The sequence below is a fragment of the Oncorhynchus kisutch genome, linkage group LG30 (genome assembly GCF_002021735.2).
Source record: "Oncorhynchus kisutch isolate 150728-3 linkage group LG30, Okis_V2, whole genome shotgun sequence".
Classification (NCBI taxonomy): domain Eukaryota; kingdom Metazoa; phylum Chordata; class Actinopteri; order Salmoniformes; family Salmonidae; genus Oncorhynchus; species Oncorhynchus kisutch.
This window is the reverse complement of record NC_034203.2, coordinates 49,178,049-49,201,420: the sequence shown is the minus strand read 5'-3', so window position 1 is coordinate 49,201,420 and position 23,372 is coordinate 49,178,049. Positions and strand designations below refer to the sequence as shown.

At 41.5% G+C, this 23,372-nt stretch overlaps 1 protein-coding gene across 1 annotated transcript in view; it reads right to left on the bottom strand.

Annotated features, from left to right (window-relative positions):
- Positions 1–18,595: 18,595 nt before the first annotated feature.
- The window catches only part of rgs20 (regulator of G protein signaling 20), a 35,496-nt gene continuing 30,719 nt past the window's right edge, over positions 18,596–23,372 (bottom strand). Inside the window, exon 6 of the mRNA XM_031810932.1 lies at positions 18,596–19,113. Coding sequence (XP_031666792.1) covers positions 19,102–19,113 — 12 coding nt within the window. The 3' untranslated portion in view covers positions 18,596–19,101. The remainder of the gene's footprint in view (positions 19,114–23,372) is intronic.

Sequence of the window (23,372 nt, the reverse complement as noted above, 5' to 3'; positions counted from 1 at the left end):
AGCTAGATCTACTGTCTCTATTATATTATGACAGACCAGCTAGATCTACTGTCTCTCTTATATAATATGACAGACCAGCTAGATCTACTGTCTCTATTATATTATGACAGACCAGCTAGATCTACTGTCTCTATTATATTATGACAGACCAGCTAGATCTACTGTCTCTATTATATTATGACAGACCAGCTAGATCTACTGTCTCTATTATATTATGACAGACCAGCTAGATCTACTGTCTCTATTATATTATGACAGACCAGCTAGATCTACTGTCTCTATTATATTATGACAGACCAGCTAGATCTACTCTCTATTATATTATGACAGACCAGCTAGATCTACTGTCTCTATTATATTATGACAGACCAGCTAGATCTACTGTCTCTATTATATTATGACAGACCAGCTAGATCTACTGTCTCTATTATATTATGACAGACCAGCTAGATCTACTCTCTATTATATTATGACAGACCAGCTAGATCTACTGTCTCTGTCTCTATATTATGACAGACCAGCTAGATCTACTGTCTCTATTATATTATGACAGACCAGCTAGATCTACTGTCTCTATTATATTATGACAGACCAGCTAGATCTACTGTCTCTATTATTATGACAGACCAGCTAGATCTACTGTCTCTATTATATTATGACAGACCAGCTAGATCTACTGTCTCTATTATATTATGACAGACCAGCTAGATCTACTGTCTCTATTATATTATGACAGACCAGCTAGATCTACTGTCTCTATTATTATGACAGACCAGCTAGATCTACTGTCTCTATTATATTATGACAGACCAGCTAGATCTACTGTCTCTATTATATTATGACAGACCAGCTAGATCTACTGTCTCTATTATATTATGACAGACCAGCTAGATCTACTGTCTCTATTATTATGACAGACCAGCTAGATCTACTGTCTCTATTATATTATGACAGACCAGCTAGATCTACTGTCTCTATTATATTATGACAGACCAGCTAGATCTACTGTCTCTATTATATTATGACAGACCAGCTAGATCTACTGTCTCTATTATTATGACAGACCAGCTAGATCTACTGTCTCTATTATATTATGACAGACCAGCTAGATCTACTGTCTCTATTATATTATGACAGACCAGCTAGATCTACTGTCTCTATTATATTATGACAGACCAGCTAGATCTACTGTCTCTATTATATTATGACAGACCAGCTAGATCTACTGTCTCTATTATATTATGACAGACCAGCTAGATCTACTGTCTCTATTATAATATGACAGACCAGCTAGATCTACTGTCTCTATTATATTATGACAGACCAGCTAGATCTACTCTCTATTATATTATGACAGACCAGCTAGATCTACTGTCTCTATTATATTATGACAGACCAGCTAGATCTACTGTCTCTATTATATTATGACAGACCAGCTAGATCTACTGTCTCTATTATATTATGACAGACCAGCTAGATCTACTGTCTCTATTATATTATGACAGACCAGCTAGATCTACTCTCTATTATATTATGACAGACCAGCTAGATCTACTGTCTCTATTATATTATGACAGACCAGCTAGATCTACTGTCTCTATTATATTATGACAGACCAGCTAGATCTACTGTCTCTCTATTATATTATGACAGACCAGCTAGATCTACTGTCTCTATTATTATGACAGACCAGCTAGATCTACTGTCTCTATTATATTATGACAGACCAGTCTCTATTATGATGACCGACCAGCTAGATCTACAGTCTATATATTATGACAGACCAGACTGGATACGTCTCTATATATTATGACAAGACCACGCTAGATCTACTGTCCGTATTATATTATGACACACCAGCTTGATCTACTGTCTCATTATATTATGACAGACCAGCTTTATCTAATGTCTGTATTATATTATGACAGACAGCTAGATCTACTGTGCCGTATTATATTATGACAACCAGCTTGATCTACTGTCTCCATTATATTATGACAGACCAGCTTTTATCTAATGTCTGTATTATATTATGACAGACCAGCTAGAGCCACTGTCTCTATTATATTATGACATACCAGCTCGATCTACTGTCTCTATTATAATATGACTGACAGCTACATCTGCTTTCTCTATTATACTATGACAGACAAGCTAGATCTACTGTCTCTATTAAATTATGACAGACCAGATATATCTACCGTCTCTATTAAATTATGACAGACAAGCTACATCTGCTTTCTCTATTATACTATGACAGACAAGCTAGATCTACTGTCTCTATTATATTATGACAGACCAGCTATATCTACTCTCTCTATTATAATATGACAGACCAGCTAGATCTACTGTCTCTATTATATTATGACAGACCAGCTAGATCTACGGTCTGTATTATATTATGAGAGTCCAGCTTGATCTACTGTCTCTATTGTATTATGACAGACCAGCTACATCTACTCTCTATTATATTATGACTGACCAGCTAGACCTGCTGTCTCTATTATATTATGACAGACCAGCTAGATCTACTGTCTCTATTATATTATGACAGACCAGCTTGATCTACTGTCTCTATTGTATTATGAAATACCAGCTACATCTACTCTCTATTATATTATGACTGACCAGCTAGATCTACTGTCTCTGTGTCTCTATTATAATATGACATACCAGCTAGATCTACTGTCTGTATTATTTTACGAGAGACCAGCTATACCTACTGTCTCTATTATATTATGTCAGACCAGCTAGATCTACTGTCTCTGTGTCTCTATTATATTATGACACACCAGCTAGATCTACTGTCTCTATTATGATGACAGACCAGCTAGATCTACAGTCTCTATTATATTATGACAGACCAGCTGGATCTACTGTCTCTATTATATTATGACAGACCAGCTAGATCTACTGTCCGTATTATATTATGACACACCAGCTTGATCTACTGTCTCCATTATATTATGACAGACCAGCTAGAGCCACTGTCTCTATTATATTATGACATACCAGCTAGATCTACTGTCTCTATTATAATATGACTGACCAGCTACATCTGCTTTCTCTATTATACTATGACAGACAAGCTAGATCTACTGTCTCTATTATAATATGACAGACCAGCTAGATCTACTGTCTCTATTGTATTATGACAGACCAGCTAAATCTACTCTCTATTATATTATGACTGACCAGCTAGACCTGCTGTCTCTATTATATTATGACAGACCAACTGGATCTACTGTCTCTATTAAAATATGACAGACCAGCTAGATCTACTGTCTCTGTGTCTCTATTATAATATGACATACCAGCTAGATCTACTGTCTGTATTATATTATGAGAGACCAGCTATACCTACTGCCTCTATTAAATTATGACAGACCAGCTAGATCTACTGTCTCTATTGTATTATGACAGACCAGCTAGTTCTACTGTCTGTATTATATTATGACAGACAAGCTAGATCTACTCTCTCTATTATATTATGACAGACCAGCTAGATCTACTGGCTCTGTGTCTCTATTATATTATGACACACCAGCTAGATCTACTGTCTCTATTATGACGACAGACCAGCTAGATCTACTGTCTCTATTATATTATGACAGACCAGGTATATCTACAGTCTCTATTAAATTATGACAGACCAGATATATCTACCGTCTCTATTATATTATGACAGACCAGCTAAATCTACTGTCTCTATTATATTATGACACACCAGCTTGATCTACTGTCTCCATTATATTATGACAGACCAGCTAGAGCCACTGTCTCTATTATATTATTACAGACCAGCTAGATCTACTGTCTCTGTGGTTCTATTATAATATGACATACCAGCTAGATCTACTGTCTCTATTATATTATGACCACCAGCTAGCTCTACTGTCTCTATTAAATTCTTACAGACCAGCTGGATATACTGTCTCTGTTATATTATGACAGACCAGCTAGATCTACTGTCTCTGTGTCTCTATTATATTATGACAGACCAGCTAGATCTGCTCTCTCTATTATATTATGACAGACCAGCTGGATCTACTGTCTCTATTATATTATGACAGACCAGCTAGATCTACTGTCTCTATTGTAATATGGCAGACCAGCTAGAAAGAGAGGCTGAACAGACTAGTAAATCAAATCAAATCAAATCAAATTTATTTATATAGCCCTTCGTACATCAGCTGATATCTCAAAGTGCTGTACAGAAACCCAGCCTAAAACCCCAAACAGCAAGCAATGCAGGTGTAGAAGCACGGTGGCTTGGAAAAACTCCCTAGAAAGGCCAATACCTAGGAAGAAACCTAGAGAGGAACCAGGCTATGTGGGGTGGCCAGTCCTCTTCTGGCTGTGCCGGGTGGAGATTATAACAGAACATGGCCAAGATGTTCAAATGTTCATAAATGACCAGCATGGTCGAATAATAATAAGGCAGAACAGTTGAAACTGGAGCAGCAGCACAGTCAGGTGGAAGTTGAAACTGGAGCAGCAGCATGGCCAGGTGGACTGGGGACAGCAAGGAGTCATCATGTCAGGTAGTCCTGGGGCATGGTCCTAGGGCTCAGGTCAGTTGAAACTGGAACAGCAGCATGGCCAGGTGGACTGGGGACAGCAAGGAGTCATCATGTCAGGTAGTCCTGGGGCATGGTCCTAGGGCTCAGGTCCTCCGAGAGAGAGAAAGAAAGAGAGAAGGAGAGAATTATAGAACGCACACTTAGATTCACACAGGACACCGAATAGGACAGGAGAAGTACTCCAGATATAACAAGCTGACCCCAGCCCCCCGACACATAAACTACTGCAGCATAAATACTGGAGGCTGAGACAGGAGGGGTCAGGAGACACTGTGGCCCCATCCGAGGACACCCCCGGACAGGGCCAAACAGGAAGGATATAACCCCACCCACTTTGCCAAAGCACAGCCCCCACACCACTAGAGGGATATCTTCAACCACCAACTTACCATCCTGAGACAAGGCTGAGTATAGCCAACAAAGATCTCCGCCACGGCACAACCCAAGGGGGGGGCGCCAACCCAGACAGGATGACCACAACAGTGAATCAACCCACTCAGGTGACGCACCCCCTCCAGGGACGGCATGAGAGAGCCCCAGCAAGCCAGTGACTCAGCCCCTGTAATAGGGTTAGAGGCAGAGAATCCCAGTGGAAAGAGGGGAACAGGCCAGGCAGAGACTGGTAATAGGGGTTGCAACAATGGCAGTGGATAATTTCGCCCAGCTGATTTTTAGGTATCCAGATTTTTTCAGCTCTTTCAGAACATCAGCTGACTTGATTTGGGTGAAGGAGAAGCAGGTGTGGGGGCTTGGGCCAGTTTGGGGTGTGGGGGTGTGTGGGGGCTTGGGGTTATATCCTTCCTGTTTGGCCCTGTCCGGGGGTGTCCTCGGATGGGGCCACAGTGTCTCCTGACCCCTCCTGTCTCAGCCTCCAGTATTTATGCTGCAGTAGTTTATGTGTCGGGGGGCTGGGGTCAGTTTGTTATATCTGGAGTACTTCTCCTGTCCTATTCGGTGTCCTGTGACATAGGTGATATGTGTGTTTTTGTCTTATTCTAGGGTGTTTGTACTGTCTAGGGGTTTTTGTAGGTTTATGGGGTTGTTTACCATCTAGGTGTTTATGCAGGTCTATGGTTGCCTAGATTGGTTCTCAATTAGAGGCAGGTGTTTATCGTTGTCTCTGATTGGGAACCATATTTAGGCAGCCAACCTCTTTGGGTATTTTGTGGGTTATTGTCTATGTTATGTTGCATGTTAGCACAGTGTTTATATAGTGGTCATGTTCATCTTAATAATTTTTTTTTTTTTTTAAGTGTTCTTCATTCAATAAAGAAGACTGTATTCAAACCACGCTGCGCTTTGGTCTCCTCAATATGACGATCGTGACATTAGTTTAAGAATGCTGTGTTGCAAATATAGCGCTATTTTTTTTTCATGAATTCAATATGTCATGTACCTTTGTTATATAGGTATGCACGTCAGCTTTGACATCAGTTTTGCACATTGCGGCGTTGTATCGTGCAACCCTAATTTTGTTACGTTACAGCCTTATTCAAAAAAATATAAAATGTTTTTTTTTCCCTCATCAATCTACACACAATACCCCATACCCCATACCCCACAATACCCCATACCCCATACCCCACAATACCCCATACCCCATACCCCAATACCCATACCCCACAATACCCCATACCCATACCCCACAATACCCCATACCCCATACCCCACAATACCCCATACCCCACAATACCCCATACCCCACAATACCCCATACCCCACAATACCCCATACCCCATACCCATACCCCACAATACCCCATACCCCACAATACCCCATACCCCACAATACCCCATACCCCACAATACCCCATACCCCACAATACCCCATACCCCACAATACCCCATACCCCATACCCCACAATACCCCATACCCCATACCCCACAATACCCCATACCCCACAATACCCCATACCCCACAATACCCCATACCCCACAATACCCCATACCCCATACCCCACAATACCCCATACCCCACAATACCCCATACCCCATACCCCACAATACCCCATACCCCATACCCCACAATACCCCATACCCCATACCCCACAATACCCCATACCCCATACCCCACAATACCCCATAATGACCACGCAAAAACAGGTTTTTAGAAATGTGGTCAAATGTATAAAAACATATATAAATCAAATGAAGTATCACATTTCCAGAGGTATTCAGACCCTTTACTCAGTACTTTGTTGAAGCACCTTTGGCAGCGATTACAGCCTCGGGTCTTCCTGGGTATGACGCTACAAGCTTGGCACGCCAGATCCTCTCAGGCTCTGTCAGGTTGGGAGGGTTGCTGCTCAGCTATTCAGGTCTCTCCAGAGATATTCGATCAGGTTCAAGTCTGGGCTCTGGCTGGGCCACTCAAGGACACCTGTGTTGTTTTGGCTGTGTGCTTAGGGTTGTTGTCTTGTTGAATGGTGAACCTTCGCTCCAGTCTGAGGTCCTGACCACTCTGGAGCAGGTTTTCATCAAGGATCTCTCTCTCTGTACTTTGCTCTGTTCATCTTTCCCTCAATCCTGACTAGTCTCCCAGTCCCTGCCGCTGAAAAACATTGCCACAGCATGATGCTGCCACTACCATGCTTTACCGTAGGGATGATGCCGGGTTTTCTCCAGACGTGACGCTTGGCATTCAGGCCAAAGAGGTCAATGTTGGTTTCATCAGACTAGAGAATCTTGTTTCTCATGGTCTGAGAGTCTTTAGGTGGCTTTTGGCCAATTCCAGTTGTGTTTCAGGTCATCTGTGTAGGGGTTTCAGTATAGGACTCATAGCTACGTGTGGCAAGTTCTCATTGGTCTGAATTGATTGTCTATATATTGAGTCTGAAATGGGATACTTGTTGTTTGGCCGTTGGCCCAATTTTACTGCATGGAATTCTAATTAGTCAACCACAGGCTAGGCTTGGTTATGAACTACATCCTGTCTTTTTGTTCTGTGGAGAATCACTGAGGACAGGGAAGAATGACAATCTGCCATCTAGTTTCCAGCATAACAACTATGATTTGTTCTCTTTGAATAAATCAATTTTTCTCCCCCTGATTTCTGTGTTATTGAAGAATAACATCAACTCCTAACACAGACTTCTTCCATTTAAGAATGATGGAGGCCACTGTGTTCTTGGGGACCTTCAATGCTGCAGATATTTTGTGGTACCCTTCCCCAGATCTGTGCCTCGACACAATCCTGTCTCGGAGCTCAATGGACAATTCCTTCCACCTCATGGCTTGGTTTTTGCTCTGACATGCACTGTCAACTTTGGGACCTTTACATAGACAGGAGTTGTGACTTTCCAAATCATGTCCGATCAATTGAATTTACCACAGGGGGACTCCAATCAAGTTGTAGAAACATGTCAAGGATGATCAAGGGAAACAGGATGGACGTGAGCATTGGGTCTGAATTCTATGTAAATAAGGTATTTCTGGACGTGAGCTCGAGTCTCATAGCAAATAGTCTGAATACTTATGTAAATGAGGTATTTCTCTTTTATTTTTAATACGTTAGCAAACTTTTCTAAACCTATTTTCGCTTTGTCATTATGGGGTGTTGTGTCTAGATTGAGGATTCTATATTTTTTTATCCGTTTCAGAATTAGGCTGTAACATAGCAAAATGTGGAAAAGGGAAGGGGTCTGAATACTTTCTAAATGTACTGTATATAATATTTGTCTGATTGTTCCACAACAAAATGTGTTAACAGTTACGCCCCATATTACCAGAGTTACCTTGTTCCCTGTCAAGAGTTACGCCCCATATTACCAGAGTTACCTTGTTCCCTGTCAAGAGTTTACTCCCCATATTACCAGAGTTACCTTGTTCCCTGTCAAGAGTTACGCCCCATATTACCAGAGTTACCTTGTTCCCTGTCAAGAGTTACTCCCCATATTACCAGAGTTACCTTGTTCCCTGTCAAGAGTTACACCCCATATTACCAGAGTTACCTTGTTCCCTGTCAAATCAAATCAAATCAAATTTATTTATATAGCCCTTCGTACATCAGCTGATATCTCAAAGTGCTGTACAGAAACCCAGCCTAAAACCCCAAACAGCAAGCAATGCAGGTGTAGAAGCACGGTGGCTAGGAAAAACTCCCTAGAAAGGCCAATACCTAGGAAGAAACCTAGAGAGGAACCAGGCTATGTGGGGTGGCCAGTCCTCTTCTGGCTGTGCCGGGTGGAGATTATAACAGAACATGGCCAAGATGTTCAAATGTTCATAAATGACCAGCATGGTCGAATAATAATAAGGCAGAACAGTTGAAACTAGAGCAGCAGCACAGTCAGGTGGAAGTTGAAACTGGAGCAGCAGCATGGCTCCTGTCAAGAGTTACTCCCCATATTACCAGAGTTACCTTGTTCCCTGTCAAGAGTTACTCCCCATATTACCAGAGTTACCTTGTTCCCTGTCAAGAGTTACGCCCCATATTACCAGAGTTACCTTGTTCCCTGTCAAGAGTTACTCCCCATATTACCAGAGTTACCTTGTTCCCTGTCAAGAGTTACGCCCCATATTACCAGAGTTACCTTGTTCCCTGTCAAGAGTTACGCCCCATATTACCAGAGTTACCTTGTTCCCTGTCAAGAGTTACGCCCCATATTAACAGAGTTACCTTGTTCCCTGTCAAGAGTTACTCCCCATATTACCAGTTACCTTGTTCCCTGTCAAGAGTTACTCCCCATATTACCAGAGTTACCTTGTTCCCTGTCAAGAGTTACTCCCCATATTACCAGAGTTACCTTGTTCCCTGTCAAGAGTTACGCCCCATATTACCAGAGTTACCTTGTTCCCTGTCAAGAGTTACTCCCCATATTACCAGAGTTACCTTGTTCCCTGTCAAGAGTTACTCCCCATATTACCAGAGTTACCTTGTTCCCTGTCAAGAGTTACACCCCATATTACCAGAGTTACCTTGTTCCCTGTCAAGAGTTACTCCCCATATTACCAGAGTTACCTTGTTCCCTGTCAAGAGTTACTCCCCATATTACCAGAGTTACCTTGTTCCCTGTCAAGAGTTACGCCCCATATTACCAGAGTTACCTTGTTCCCTGTCAAGAGTTACTCCCCATATTACCAGAGTTACCTTGTTCCCTGTCAAGAGTTACGCCCCATATTACCAGAGTTACCTTGTTCCCTGTCAAGAGTTACGCCCCATATTACCAGAGTTACCTTGTTCCCTGTCAAGAGTTACGCCCCATATTACCAGAGTTACCTTGTTCCCTGTCAAGAGTTACTCCCCATATTACCAGATCTACCTTGTTCCCTGTCAAGAGTTACGCCCCATATTACCAGAGTTACCTTGTTCCCTGTCAAGAGTTACTCCCCATATTACCAGAGTTACCTTGTTCCCTGTCAAGAGTTACGCCCCATATTAACAGAGTTACCTTGTTCCCTGTCAAGAGTTACTCCCCATATTACCAGAGTTACCTTGTTCCCTGTCAAGAGTTACGCCCCATATTACCAGAGTTACCTTGTTCCCTGTCAAGAGTTACGCCCCATATTAACAGAGTTACCTTGTTCCCTGTCAAGAGTTACTCCCCATATTACCAGATCTACCTTGTTTCCTTTCTACTGCGAACTGGCGTACATTTGTATATTTCATAGACCATTTTACGAGCTATTTTTAAACTACTCGCATGCCGTTAGTTTTTGGTTTAAATACAAACAACCCTGTTAGGTGATGTTACCTGGCTAGCTAGCTAACAATATGGTACCTTGGCTATGCACATTTGGATGGCACAGGGAAAAGGGATAGATGGCCTACTGCTAGAGATGCTTTAAAGCTAAGATCAATGTAATTAAGTTAAATCAGATTTTTTTTAAATCCCTATTTTTCTGATATTCCTTATTCTGCCCAACTTTTGGCAGCAGTGTGCCTGTGAGCGAGAGAATGAACAGCATTGTGTCGCCTTTTCCTCAATTGGATTTGCTCAAATTCTGCGTCTTCTCTGGCCTCCTTTTGAAAAAGGTCAAAGGTAATAGAGGCGATGGGAAAATGCACCTGTATGAAAACTCTCCTTCTCCAATCGCACGTCATCATGCAAATTACGTTTACATTGTGCAATCCCAGAATGAATATTTAAAGTGCTAAAACATTTAACTAATTGTGCCAGACATTTATAGATAAAAGGAGCATAGCATTTTAACATTTCATGCTTTTCTCCTTTGAGAAAACAATAGCTGATTGTAAAGGGGGTGTGGCAGAACTCTTCTGCAAAAGACTTCAGTAGGACACACTGGTGCTTCCTCGCCAAGAGGAAGCTATCGAGAGGAGGTCAGTCTTTCATTTACCTTCTAACAAATTGACACTCCTTAACCACTGATCTGTTTCACACGGGACAGAGGACAGAGTGGCGGAGGACTTTTTCCCAAATTAGAAAAGGCCTACAGATGGTTCCATATAGGCCATATAGGCCAGGTGTGTTTTCCCCTTACTGCCACAATGACAATGCAGACCATTATGCATTTCATTCCTCCTGCTCAATCACAGGCAAATGTGTAAATGAGCTGTTTTCTGCAGTAGCCTGTTCTATTGATTGGAGGTGTGACTTGGGGACAGGTTTTAGTGCAGCAATATGACTGGTGGCGGGACCAACCCTGTGGTGTCACCATACTGCCCCCTATCGTGGTGGTTGGCCTGGTATCACATTCTTAGTAAAATTATTCTGAAAATGGCCACATTTTCTTGCAGTTTAAATAGATTGTTTATGTGTTCCTGTGAAAATAAAAACTGGTCCCTTGCCAGTTTGCATCCCTGCTTCTAATGTTCTAATGTGGCCTCTCCAGGTGCAGACCAGCAGGGTTGATTAACCCATGACCACCTTTGTCTTCTGTAATGACTGTGGAAACAGATGGATGGTATGTTGCCCAATATACACTCTAAACACACTCCACTACACAAACACTCTACACACACAAACACTCTACACACACACACACACACACACACACACACACACACACTCCATACACATACACACACTCTATACACATACACACACTTTATCTGCATGTTTTACTTCTGTTTACAAGTAAATAAACACGATTGTTGTTCCCACAGTAACCCATTGTTCAGTGTCTCAATGTAATGTTCTGTTCCCACTGTAACCTTGTTCTTATTGGCTGCTTGCTTTTTAGAGAGCTTGTGGATTGAGATACTAGTGGACCTTGCAGATCAGGCTTCAAGTCAGGTTCAGGCTGCTACAGCACAGGATCTGACCCCTGGTACCTGCACGCACTGTTTCTATTGGAAGATATTGTCCATAGCCAAGCCTGTGTTTTAACCTGCCTTTCTTACTTTTAGCCACGCACACCCTCTGCTGTTCCGATGACGATCAATATTGTTGTCTCACTGTTTCTTCATTTACATACATTTATATATGAAGCTTTAACATTTTGACAAACTCTACAAGTGTTTCTTCAACTCTCATGAAAATGTCTAATTCCCAGTAATATGATGTTTGATTAAATTACATTTTTAAATGAAAAAGATCAATCTCTCTGGATTTGTTTACGTCTTCAACAAGTTCTGGTAAGAGAGGGGGTTTCCCAGACCAATATCCAAGGTAGAGTCAGCGATGTACAAAGTAAACATCAATACTTTCACAACAACTAAGAACGTGAAGCGCAATGCTTAACTTTTTTTGCAGAGCTATAATAGCTATCTTGTTGACGCAGAGTAAAGCATACCCGTGCACATACAGATTGACTTTGTGAGTGCAACGTCTTGCTTTCTACTCACCTGCAATATCCACGGTTCATCCTGCTGCAACGTCATATCACTGAGTCCCAGATGAAGCCTGATACTCCGTTCTATATAATATGTGTTCCATTTACCTCATGCAGCGCGACATCTCCTTCACCTAGTTGATCAGGCTGTTGATTGTGTAATGTTGTTCCACTCCTCTGCAATGGCTGTGCGATATCGGCGGGAACTGGAACATGCTGTTTGTTTTACACGTCAATCCAGAGCATTCCAAACCTGCTGTTTTACACGTCGATCCAGAGCATCCCAAACATGCTCAGTGGGTGACATGTCTGAGTATGCAGGCCATGGAAGAACTGGGACATTTTAAACTTCATACACATTGTCTGCCATCTGACCAGTACAGTTGAAACAGGGATTAATCTGTGAAGAGCCCACTTCTCCAATGTGCAAGTGGCCATCGAAGGTGAGCATTTGCCCACTGAAGTCGGTTACAACACCGAACTGCAGTCAGGTCAAGACCCTGGTGAGGATGACGAGCACGCAGATGAGCTTCACTGAGACAGTTTCTGACAGTTTGTGCAGAAATTATTTGGTTGTGCAAACACACAGTTTCATCAGATGTCCAGGTGGCTGGTCTCAGACCATCCTGCAGGTGAATAAGTCGGATGTGGAGGTCCTGGGCTGACGTGGTCTGCGGTTGTGAGGCCGGTTGGACATACTGCCAAATTCTCTATATTCAATTTGCTGGCAACAGCTCTTTTGGACTTTCCTGCAATTACATGCTCCCTCAAAACTTGAGACGTCTGGCATTGTGTTGTGACAAAACTGCACATTTTAAACTGGCCTTTTATTGTCCCCAGCACAAGGTGCAGCTGTGTAATGATCATGCTGTTTAATCAGCTTCTTGATATGCCACCCCTGTCAGGGTTGGGTAGGTAGGTTACTTTCTAAATGTAATCTGTTAGTTACTAGTTACCTATCCAAAATTCTAATCAGTAACATAACTTTTGGATTACCCCAAACTCAGTAATGTAATCTGATTACATTCCGTTACTTTTAGATTACTTCTCCTAAAGAGGCATTAGAAGAAGACAAAAAGGTATGTTACCAATTGAACAGCATCTATCGCAGGATGATTAAATGTTAAAGTTTACAAAGCTGGCCATATATGGATGTTACATTTTACTTTATGGGTTGGTTATGTAGGCTTCTTCTAAACCATCGCTTTCTACTACATATAATAATACAATTCAATTATATCTTTACATTAAAAACCAAAGTCTATCAGAATTCCAGTCATTCCAATAAATGTTATACCCCTTGAGCTTCAAGAATAGGACTTGGAAATATGGAAGTAGAGATTACCCAAATAGTTTTACCTGAGGATAACCCCAAAAGGAAGGACTTATCAGCCAGCCCTACTCTGTTGTTTATGATGTTGTTGTCATGGAGGACTGATTGGTCTCATTGATTGGAGGTGAAATAAATGCTGTGCTCATGGAATGGATTTGAGCACTACTGAAAAGGGATGTTTACATGTGAAGAATGAATGCCATAAGCAAATGCAGCAATAGGCCTCTTGTTTACCTTTTTGTTGTTGACACAATCGTGATAATATGCAGCTGTTTAAAGGGCAAATCCACAGATGAAACAATAACCAAACTGTTGCCCCGCCTCTGTTTTGGTAAAAACCTGGAGAAATGTAACCACTCTCAGACTAATAGACAGAGCTGTGGATGCAAGAACTGACCATCCATAATATCAACATTATTTTAACCATGTTGTGAGGCTATACATTGTTTGTTTACATTTACAATGTTTACCAACATTGGAGAAAAACAAGGTTATATTTTGGGTTCTCATGGAGTTTGACAGTTGAACTAAGATCATGAGAAATTTCTAAGTTGTATTATTCAAGAAACAACACAGTACCAGTCAGAAGTTTGGACACAACTACTCATTCAAGAATCGTCTTTATTTTTTAAAACTATTTTCTACATTGTAGAATAATAGTGAAGACATCAAAACTATGAAATAACTTCAATGGAATCATGAAGTAATCAGAAAGTGTGAAACAAGTGTGAAAGTGTGAAACAAATATATTATATATATATATATATCTAAAATATATTTTAGATTCTTCAAAGTAGCCACCATTTGCGTTGATTACAGCTTTGCACAATCTTGGCATTCTCTCAACCAGCTTCATGAGGTAGTCAATGCATTTAAATTAACAGGTGTGCCTTGTTAAAAGTTTGTTTGTGGAATTTCTTTCCTTCATGCTCCAGAGTGGCGCAGTGGTCTAAGGCACTGCACCTCAGTGCAAGAGGCATCATTATAGTCCCTGGTTCAAATCAAGGCTGTATCACATCAGCCGTGATTGGGAGTCCCATAGGGCGGCGCACAATTGGCTCAGCGCCGTCCGGGTTTGGCCAGGGTAGGTCGCCATTATAAGAATTTGTTCTTAACTGACTACCCTAGTTAAATAAATAAATAAAATGCATTTGATCCAATCAGTTGTTGTGACAAGGTAGGGGTGGCACACAGAAGATTGGTAAAATACCAATCTTCTGTATACCACTGCTACCTTGTCACAACACAATTGATTTCCTTAAGAAGGAAAGAAATTCCACAAATCAACTTTTAACAAGGCACACCTGTTAATTGAAATGCATTCCAGGTGACTACCTCATGAAGCTGGTTGAGAGAATGCCAAGAGTGTGCAAAGCTGCCATCAAGACAAAGGGTGGCTACTTTGAAGAATCTCAAACCTCAAATATATTTTGATTTGTTTAACACTTTTTTTGTTACTACATGATTCCATATTTGTTATTTCATAGTTGTGATGTCTTCACTATTCTAGAATGTAGAAAAATGTAAAAATGTATAATAACCCTGGAATGAGTAGGTGTGTCCAAACTGTTGACTGGTAGTATGTACAGTGCCTTGCAAAAGTATTCGGCCCCCTTGAACTTTGTGACCTTTTGACACATTTCAGGCTTCAAGCATAAAGATATAAAACTGTATTTTTTTGTGAAGAATCAACAACAAGTGGGACACAATCAAGTGGAACGACATTTATTGGATATTTCAAACTTTTTTAACAAATCAAAAACTGAAAAATTGGGCGTGCAAAATTATTCAGCCCCCTTAAGTTAATACTTTGTAGCGCCACATTTTGCTGCGATTACAGCTGTAAGTCGCTTGGGGTATGTCTCTATCAGTTTTGCACATCGAGAGACCGACATTTTTTTCCATTCCTCCTTGCAAAACAGCTCGAGCTCAGTGAGGTTGGATGGAGAGCATTTGTGAACAGCAGTTTTCAGTTCTTTCCACAGATTCTCGATTGGATTCAGGTCTGGACTTTGACTTGGCCATTCTAACACCTGGATATGTTTATTTTTGAACCATTCCATTGTAGATTTTGCTTTATGTTTTGGATCATTGTCTTGTTGGAAGACAAATCTCCGTCCCAGTCTCAGGTCTTTTGCAGACTCCATCAGGTTTTCTTCCAGAATGGTCCTGTATTTGGCTCCATCCATCTTCCCATCAATTTTAACCATCTTCCCTGTCCCTGCTGAAGAAAATCAGGCCCAAACCATGATGCTGCCACCACCATGTTTGACAGTGGGGATGATGTGTGTTCAGGGTGATGAGCTGTGTTGCTTTTACGCCAAACATAACGTTTTGCATTGTTGCCAAAAAGTTCAATTTTGGTTTCATCTGACCAGAGCACCTTCTTCCACATGTTTGGTGTGTCTCCCAGGTGGCTTGTGGAAAACTTTAAACAACACTTTTTATGGATATCTTTAAGAAATGGCTTTCTTCTTGCCACTCTTCCATAAAGGCCAGATTTGTGCAATATACGACTGATTGTTGTCCTATGGACAGAGTCTCCCACCTCAGCTGTAGATCTCTGCAGTTCATCCAGAGTGATCATGGGCCTCTTGGCTGCATCTCTGATCAGTCTTCTCCTTGTATGAGCTGAAAGTTTAGAGGGACGGCCAGGTCTTGGTAGATTTGCAGTGGTCTGATACTCCTTCCATTTCAATATTATCGCTTGCACAGTGCTCCTTGGGATGTTTAAAGCTTGGGAAATCTTTTTGTATCCAAATCCGGCTTTAAACTTCTTCACAGCAGTATCTCGGACCTTCTTCATGATGCTCTCTGCGCTTTTAACGGACCTCTGAGACTATCACAGTGCAGGTGCATTTATACGGAGACTTGATTACACACAGGTGGATTGCATTTATCATCATTAGTCATTTAGGTCAACATTGGATCATTCAGAGATCCTCACTGAACTTCTGGAGAGAGTTTGCTGCCCTGAAAGTAAAGGGGCTGAATAATTTTGCACGCCCAATTTTTCAGTTTTTGATTTGTTAAAAAAGTATGAAATATCCAATAAATGTCGTTCCACTTCATGATTGTGTCCCACTTGTTGTTGATTCTTCACAAAAAAATACAGTTTTATATCTTTATGTTTGAAGCCTGAAATGTGGCAAAAGGTCGCAAAGTTCAAGGGGGGCGATACTTTCGCCGATACTCAAGTTCAAGGGGGCCGATACTTTCGCAAGGCACTGTATGTACAGTCATGGCCAAAAGTTTTGAGAATGACACAAATATTAATTTTCACAAAGTCTGCTGCCTCAGTCTGTATGATGGCAATTTGCATATACTCCAGAATGTTATGAAGAGTGATCAGATGAATTACAATTAATTGCAAAGTCCCTCTTTGCCATGCAAATGAACTGAATCCCCAAAAACATGTCCACTGCATTTCAGCCCTGCCACAAAAGGACCAGCTGACATCATGTCAGTGATTCTCTCTTTTAACACAGGTGTGAGTGTTGACGAGGACAAGGCTGGAGATCACTGTCATGCTGATTGAGTTTGAATAACAGACTGGACGCTACAAAAAGAGAGGGGTGTTTGGAATCATTGTTATTCCTCTGTCAACCATGGTTACCATCAAGGAAACACGTGCGTCATAATTTGCATAATTTGCACAAAAAGGGCTTCACAGGCAAGGATATTTTTGCCAGTAAGATTGCACCTAAATCAACCATTTATCGGATCATCAAGAACTTCAAGGAGAGCGGTTAAATGTTGTGAAGAAGGTTTCAGGTCGCCCAAGAAAGTCCAGCAAGCGCCAGGACCATCTCCTAAAGTTGATTCAGCTGCGGGATCGGGGCACCACCAGTACAGAGCTTGCTCAGGAATGGCAGCAGGCAGATATGAGTGCATCTGCACGCACAGTCAGTTGAAGACTTTGGAGGATGGCTTGGTGTCAAGAAGGGCAGCAAAGAAGCCACTTCTCTTCAGGAAAAAACACCAGGGACAGACTGATATTCTGCAAAAGGTACAGGGATTGGACTGCTGCTTTTCTCTTATGAATCCCCTTTCCGATTGTTTGGGGCATCCGGAAAAAAAAGCTTGTCCGGAGAAGACAAGGTGAGCGCTACCATCAGTCCTTCTCCCAACAATCCAGGAACAGTTTGGTGACGAACAATGCCTTTTCCAGCATGATGGAGCACCTTGCCATAAGGCAAAAGTGATAACTAAGTGGCTCGGGGAACAAAAATTGATATTTTGGGTCCATGGCCAGGAAACTCCCCAGACCTTAATCCCATTGAGAACGTGTAGTCAATCCTCAAGAGGTGGGTAGACAAACAGAAACCCACAAATTCTGACAAACTCCAAGCACCGATTATGCAAGAATTGGCTGCCATCAATCAGGATGTGGCCCAGAAGTTAATTGACAGCATGCCAGGGCGGATTGCAGTGGTCTTGAAAAAGACCCACACTATGCAGAGGTTATTCCCTAGGCTGGGATCCACACTATGCAGCTGTTATTCCATAGGCTGGGATCCACACTATGCAGCTGTTATTCTATAGGCTGGGATCCACACTATGCAGCTGTTATTCCATAGGCTGGGATCCACACTGTGCAGCTGTTATTCCATAGGCTGGGATCCACACTATGCAGCTGTTATTCTATAGGCTGGGATCCACACCATGCAGCTGTTATTCTATAGGCTGGGATCCACACCATGCAGCTGTTATTCTATAGGCTGGGATCCACACCATGCAGCTGTTATTCTATAGGCTGGGATCCACACTGTGCAGCTGTTATTCCATAGGCTGGGATCCACACTATGCAGCTGTTATTCCATAGGCTGGGATCCACACTATGCAGCTGTTATTCTATAGGCTGGGATCCACACTATGCAGCTGATTTCAATGTCGTCATTGAGAAAACTGTCAAAGATTAAAAGAAAAGTTCAGATGATAATATGTTTGCTGACAATGTAACGGAATACAGTTACAGTTTATTTTAGTAATCCCTTACATATTATCCGTTACTCCCCAACCCTGACAGGTGGATGGATTATCTTGACAAAGGAGAAATGCTCAAAAAACAGGGATGTAAACAAATTTGTGAACATTTGAGAGAAATAAGCTTTTTGTGCATATGTACAAGTTCTTGGATCGTTTATTTCAACTCATGAAATATGGGACCAATACTTTACATGTTGTGTTTATATCTTTGTTCAGTGTATATCATTTCTGTTCCCCTTCATTGATACTCTGTAATATATATAGTCGATGTTCCTGTCCATTGATGTTGTGTCATTGAGTCTGGTCTGATGAATGTTAATATCCCCGCATATGGATGAGGCCAGATAACTGCTTGGAGGGCTGTGATTGGTTGAGCCAGTAGGACACAATAGAGCCTCTTCCTTTGTGGTGTCCAGGTGCAGACACTTCAAGGCATGAAGAGAGGTGGGGGCTCTGTCCTCTCCTACACACAACACTGCAACAAACACACCGGATCACCCAAAGAAGAACAAACAGTCCAGGAAGGAGGCACTCTCCTCCAGCCTGTTTTAAACAATATATTACCACCCAGTACAATGATTGTGCGTTATTTTATCTTTATTTTATCTTAAAGACTTTAAATGCCCACATCCTTTTCTTGGAATATAACAGAAAAAAACTAAACCATATATACTGTAAACATTCACATTTGATTAGAAGGTATCCCCTAGTTAGTAAACGTACCACAAAAGAGCACAGTTGATTATGAACAGAAAAAATGAACCTGTATAGCAGTGGCTCTCCAAACCTTAACCTTTGCATTTTGAAGTTGATCTATGTTCAATTAATCAGCTCGTCCCAAATGGTACCCTATTCCCAATAGTGCTCTACTTTTGACCAGGGCCTATAGGGCTCAGGTCAAAGGTAGTGCCCTATATAGGGGCTAGAGAGTGCCATTAGGACACATGATTTCCCAACCCTCCTGGGGAAACACCAGGCTGCAAGTATTAGTTCTAGCTCTGCCCTATTTGACACCTAGGTCAGCTGACCAAGGGTTTGGCGGTGAGGTAATCAGGTGTGTTAGTATAGGGCTGGAACAAAGATGTGGACTGTCTGGTCTCCCAAGAAGAAGGTTGAGACGCTGTTGTAGACAATTCGAAGTACTGTACCACCATGAAGCATGATAGCAGACCGAGGACTGCACACGGATACATCCCGATCCTCCAAGGATGCACTTGCACACTCCACATCGTGGATTTAAAGGCTAGAGGGAGTTTCCACCATTGTGAAATCCATGACCGTTTGCACCTGTGCACTTCGGAAGAAGGGTAGAGAATCGGGATTCAGTCAACCTCTCCATCCTTGCCTCATAAAGGTCTAGCTCATCAAAGAGAGTCAACCTGTCCTTCTCTGATTCATTAAGAAATGTGATTCCTTATCCCTCCATGATAGATGAACCTAACCTGAGGACTAGTGTTTTTCCTCCCCGTCCATCGTGATGATAGATGAACCTAACCTGAGGACTAGTGTTTTTCCTTCCCCACTCATGATGATAGATGAACCTAACCTGAGGACTAGTGTTTTTCCTTCCCCACTCATGATGATAGATGAACCTAACCTGAGGACTAGTGTTTTTCCTTCCCCACTCATGATGATAGATGAACCTAACCTGAGGAATAGTGTTTTTCCTCCCCCGTCCATCGTGATGATAGATGAACCTAACCTGAGGACTAGTGTAAGATCCAAAGCTAGGGCTTATCAAGCCTTTAGCTCTGTGGACGAATGTGGTCTTGAGGCACTCAAATACCCGGTTTGTTTGGTCACGTCTAGAATGAATAAACACAAACCTCATGCAGTCCTTCAGCAAATTAGAAGGACTGGTCTCCCCAGCACCCTGTTCCCTATATAGTGCACTACTTTAGATCAGGGCCCATTAGCACCCTGTTCCCTTTATAGTAAACTAGGGTACCATTCCCGATGCAGACGTGGTGAACACTATTGCCTGGTGGAGAGATGACGTCACAACAGGATCTGATGTCAAGGCACTTCCCCAGAGAGAGAGGATCTTGTCTTTCAGTGTCTGTGAGGCACCAACATATTAAACTAGATAATAAAACAGAATAATGTCATTATTAAACACTTGGCTAGTTCAGAGAACTGGATTTCTAAATAATAATAATAACACTGTTTATTTGGTAGGTTGGTGTCACTTTTAAGCTGGCGAGCCTGGTCTGTTGCTGGACTGTCTGCATCTGGTAGTCCCTTTTGATTAGAAACTCATCTGGCTTTTGAAACGCAGCACTAACTGTGAGATATACTGTAAGGGACGCTATCCTGGTACACAGATTAAGCCTAGTCCTGTATCAAACACCAATCTCATTTGAGAATCTTCATTGAAAGTGTTTTATTTTCATCCAGGAATAGGCTTAATTTCTGTTCAGAAAACTGGCCACAACTGTGGAGCCGTTGCAGTGTCACCCCGCTGTTCTACTGGCCATCAGGAGAAACTATTGTTAACAGGTCATTATCTAGCCCTAACGGGAATACTGTTAACATGTCATTATCTAGCCCTAACTGGACTACTGTTAACAGAGATCATTATCTAGCGCTAACTGGACTACTGTTAACATGTCATTATCTAGCCCTAACTGGACTAATGTTAACATGTCATTATCTAGCCCTAACTGGACTACTGTTAACATGTTATTATCTAGCCCTAACTGGACAACTGTTAACAGAGATCATTATCTAGCCCTAACTGGACAACTGTTAACAGAGTTCATTATCTAGCCCTAACTAGACTACTGTTAACATGTCATTATCTAGCCCTAACTGGACTACTGTTAACAGAGATCATTATCTAGCCCTAACTGGACTACTGTTAACAGAGATCATTATCTAGCCCTAACTGGACTACTGTTAACATGTCATTATCTAGCCCTAACTGGACAACTGTTAACAGAGATCATTACCTAGCCCTAACTGGACTACTGTTAACATGTCATTATCTAGCCCTAACTGGACTACTGTTAACATGTCATTATCTAGCCCTAACTGGACTACTGTTACCATGTCATTTCTAGCCCTAACTGGACTACTGTTAACAGAGATCATTATCTAGCCCTAACTGGACTACTGTTAACAGTTCAATATCTAGCGCTAACCGGACTACTGTTAACAGAGATCATTATCTAGCCCTAACTGGACTACTGTTAACATGTCATAATCTAGCCCTAACTGGACTACTGTTAACATGTCATTATCTAGCCCTAACTGGACTACTGTTAACATGTCATTATCTAGCCCTAACTGGACTTCTGTTAACAGAGATAATTATCTAGCCCTAACTGGACTACTGTTAACATGTCATTATCTAGCCCTAACTGGACTACTGTTAACATGTCATTATCTAGGCCTAACTGGACTACTGTTAACATGTCATTATCTAGCCCTAACTGGACTTCTGTTAACATGTCATTATCTAGCCCTAACTGGACTACTGTTAACAGAGATCATTATCTAGCCCTAACTGGACTACTGTTAACATGTCATTATCTATCCCTAACTGGACAACTGTTAACAGAGATCATTATCTAGCCCTAACTGGACTACTGTTAACATCTCATTATCTAGCCATAACTGGACTACTGTTAACAGAGATCATTATCTAGCCCTAACTGGACTACTGTTAACATGTCATTATCTAGCCCTAACTGGACTACTGTTAACATGTCATTATCTAGCCCTAACTGGACTACTGTTAACAGAGATCATTATCTAGCCCTAACTGGACTACTGTTAACATGTCATTATCTAGCCCTAACTGGACTACTTTTAACATGTCATTATTTAGCCCCAACTGGACTACTGTTAACAGAGATCATTATCTAGCCCTAACTGGACTACTGTTAACATGTCATTATCTAGCCCTAACTGGACTACTGTTAACAGAGATCATTATCTAGCCCTAACTGGACTACTGTTAACATGTCATTATCTAGCCCTAACTGGACTACTGTTAACATGTCAATATCTAGCCCTAACTGGACTACTGTTAACAGAGAACATTATCTAGCCCCAACTGGACTATTGTTAACATGTCATTATCTAGCCCTAACTGGACTACTGTTAACATGTCATGATCTAGCCCTAACTGGACTACTGTTAACATGTCATTATCTAGCCCTAACTGGACTACTGTTAACATGTCATTATCTAGCCCTAACTGGACTACTGTTAACATGTCATTATCTAGCCCTAACTGGACTACTGTTAACATGTCATTATCTAGCCCTAACTGGACTACTGTTAACATGTCATTATCTAGCCCTAACTGGACTACTGTTAACAGAGATCATTATCTAGCCCTAACTGGACTACTGTTAACAGAGATCATTATCTAGCGCTAACTGGACTACTGTTAACATGTCATTATCTAGCCCTAACTGGACTAATGTTAACATGTCATTATCTAGCCCTAACTGGACTACTGTTAACATGTTATTATCTAGCCCTAACTGGACAACTGTTAACATGTCATTATCTAGCCCTAACTGGACTACTGTTAACAGAGATCATTATCTAGCCCTAACTGGACTACTGTTAACATGTCATTATCTAGCCCTAACTGGACTACTGTTAACAGAGATCATTATCTAGCCCTAACTGGACAACTGTTAACAGAGTTCATTATCTAGCCCTAACTGGAATACTGTTAACATGTCATTATCTAGCCCTAACTGGACTACTGTTAAC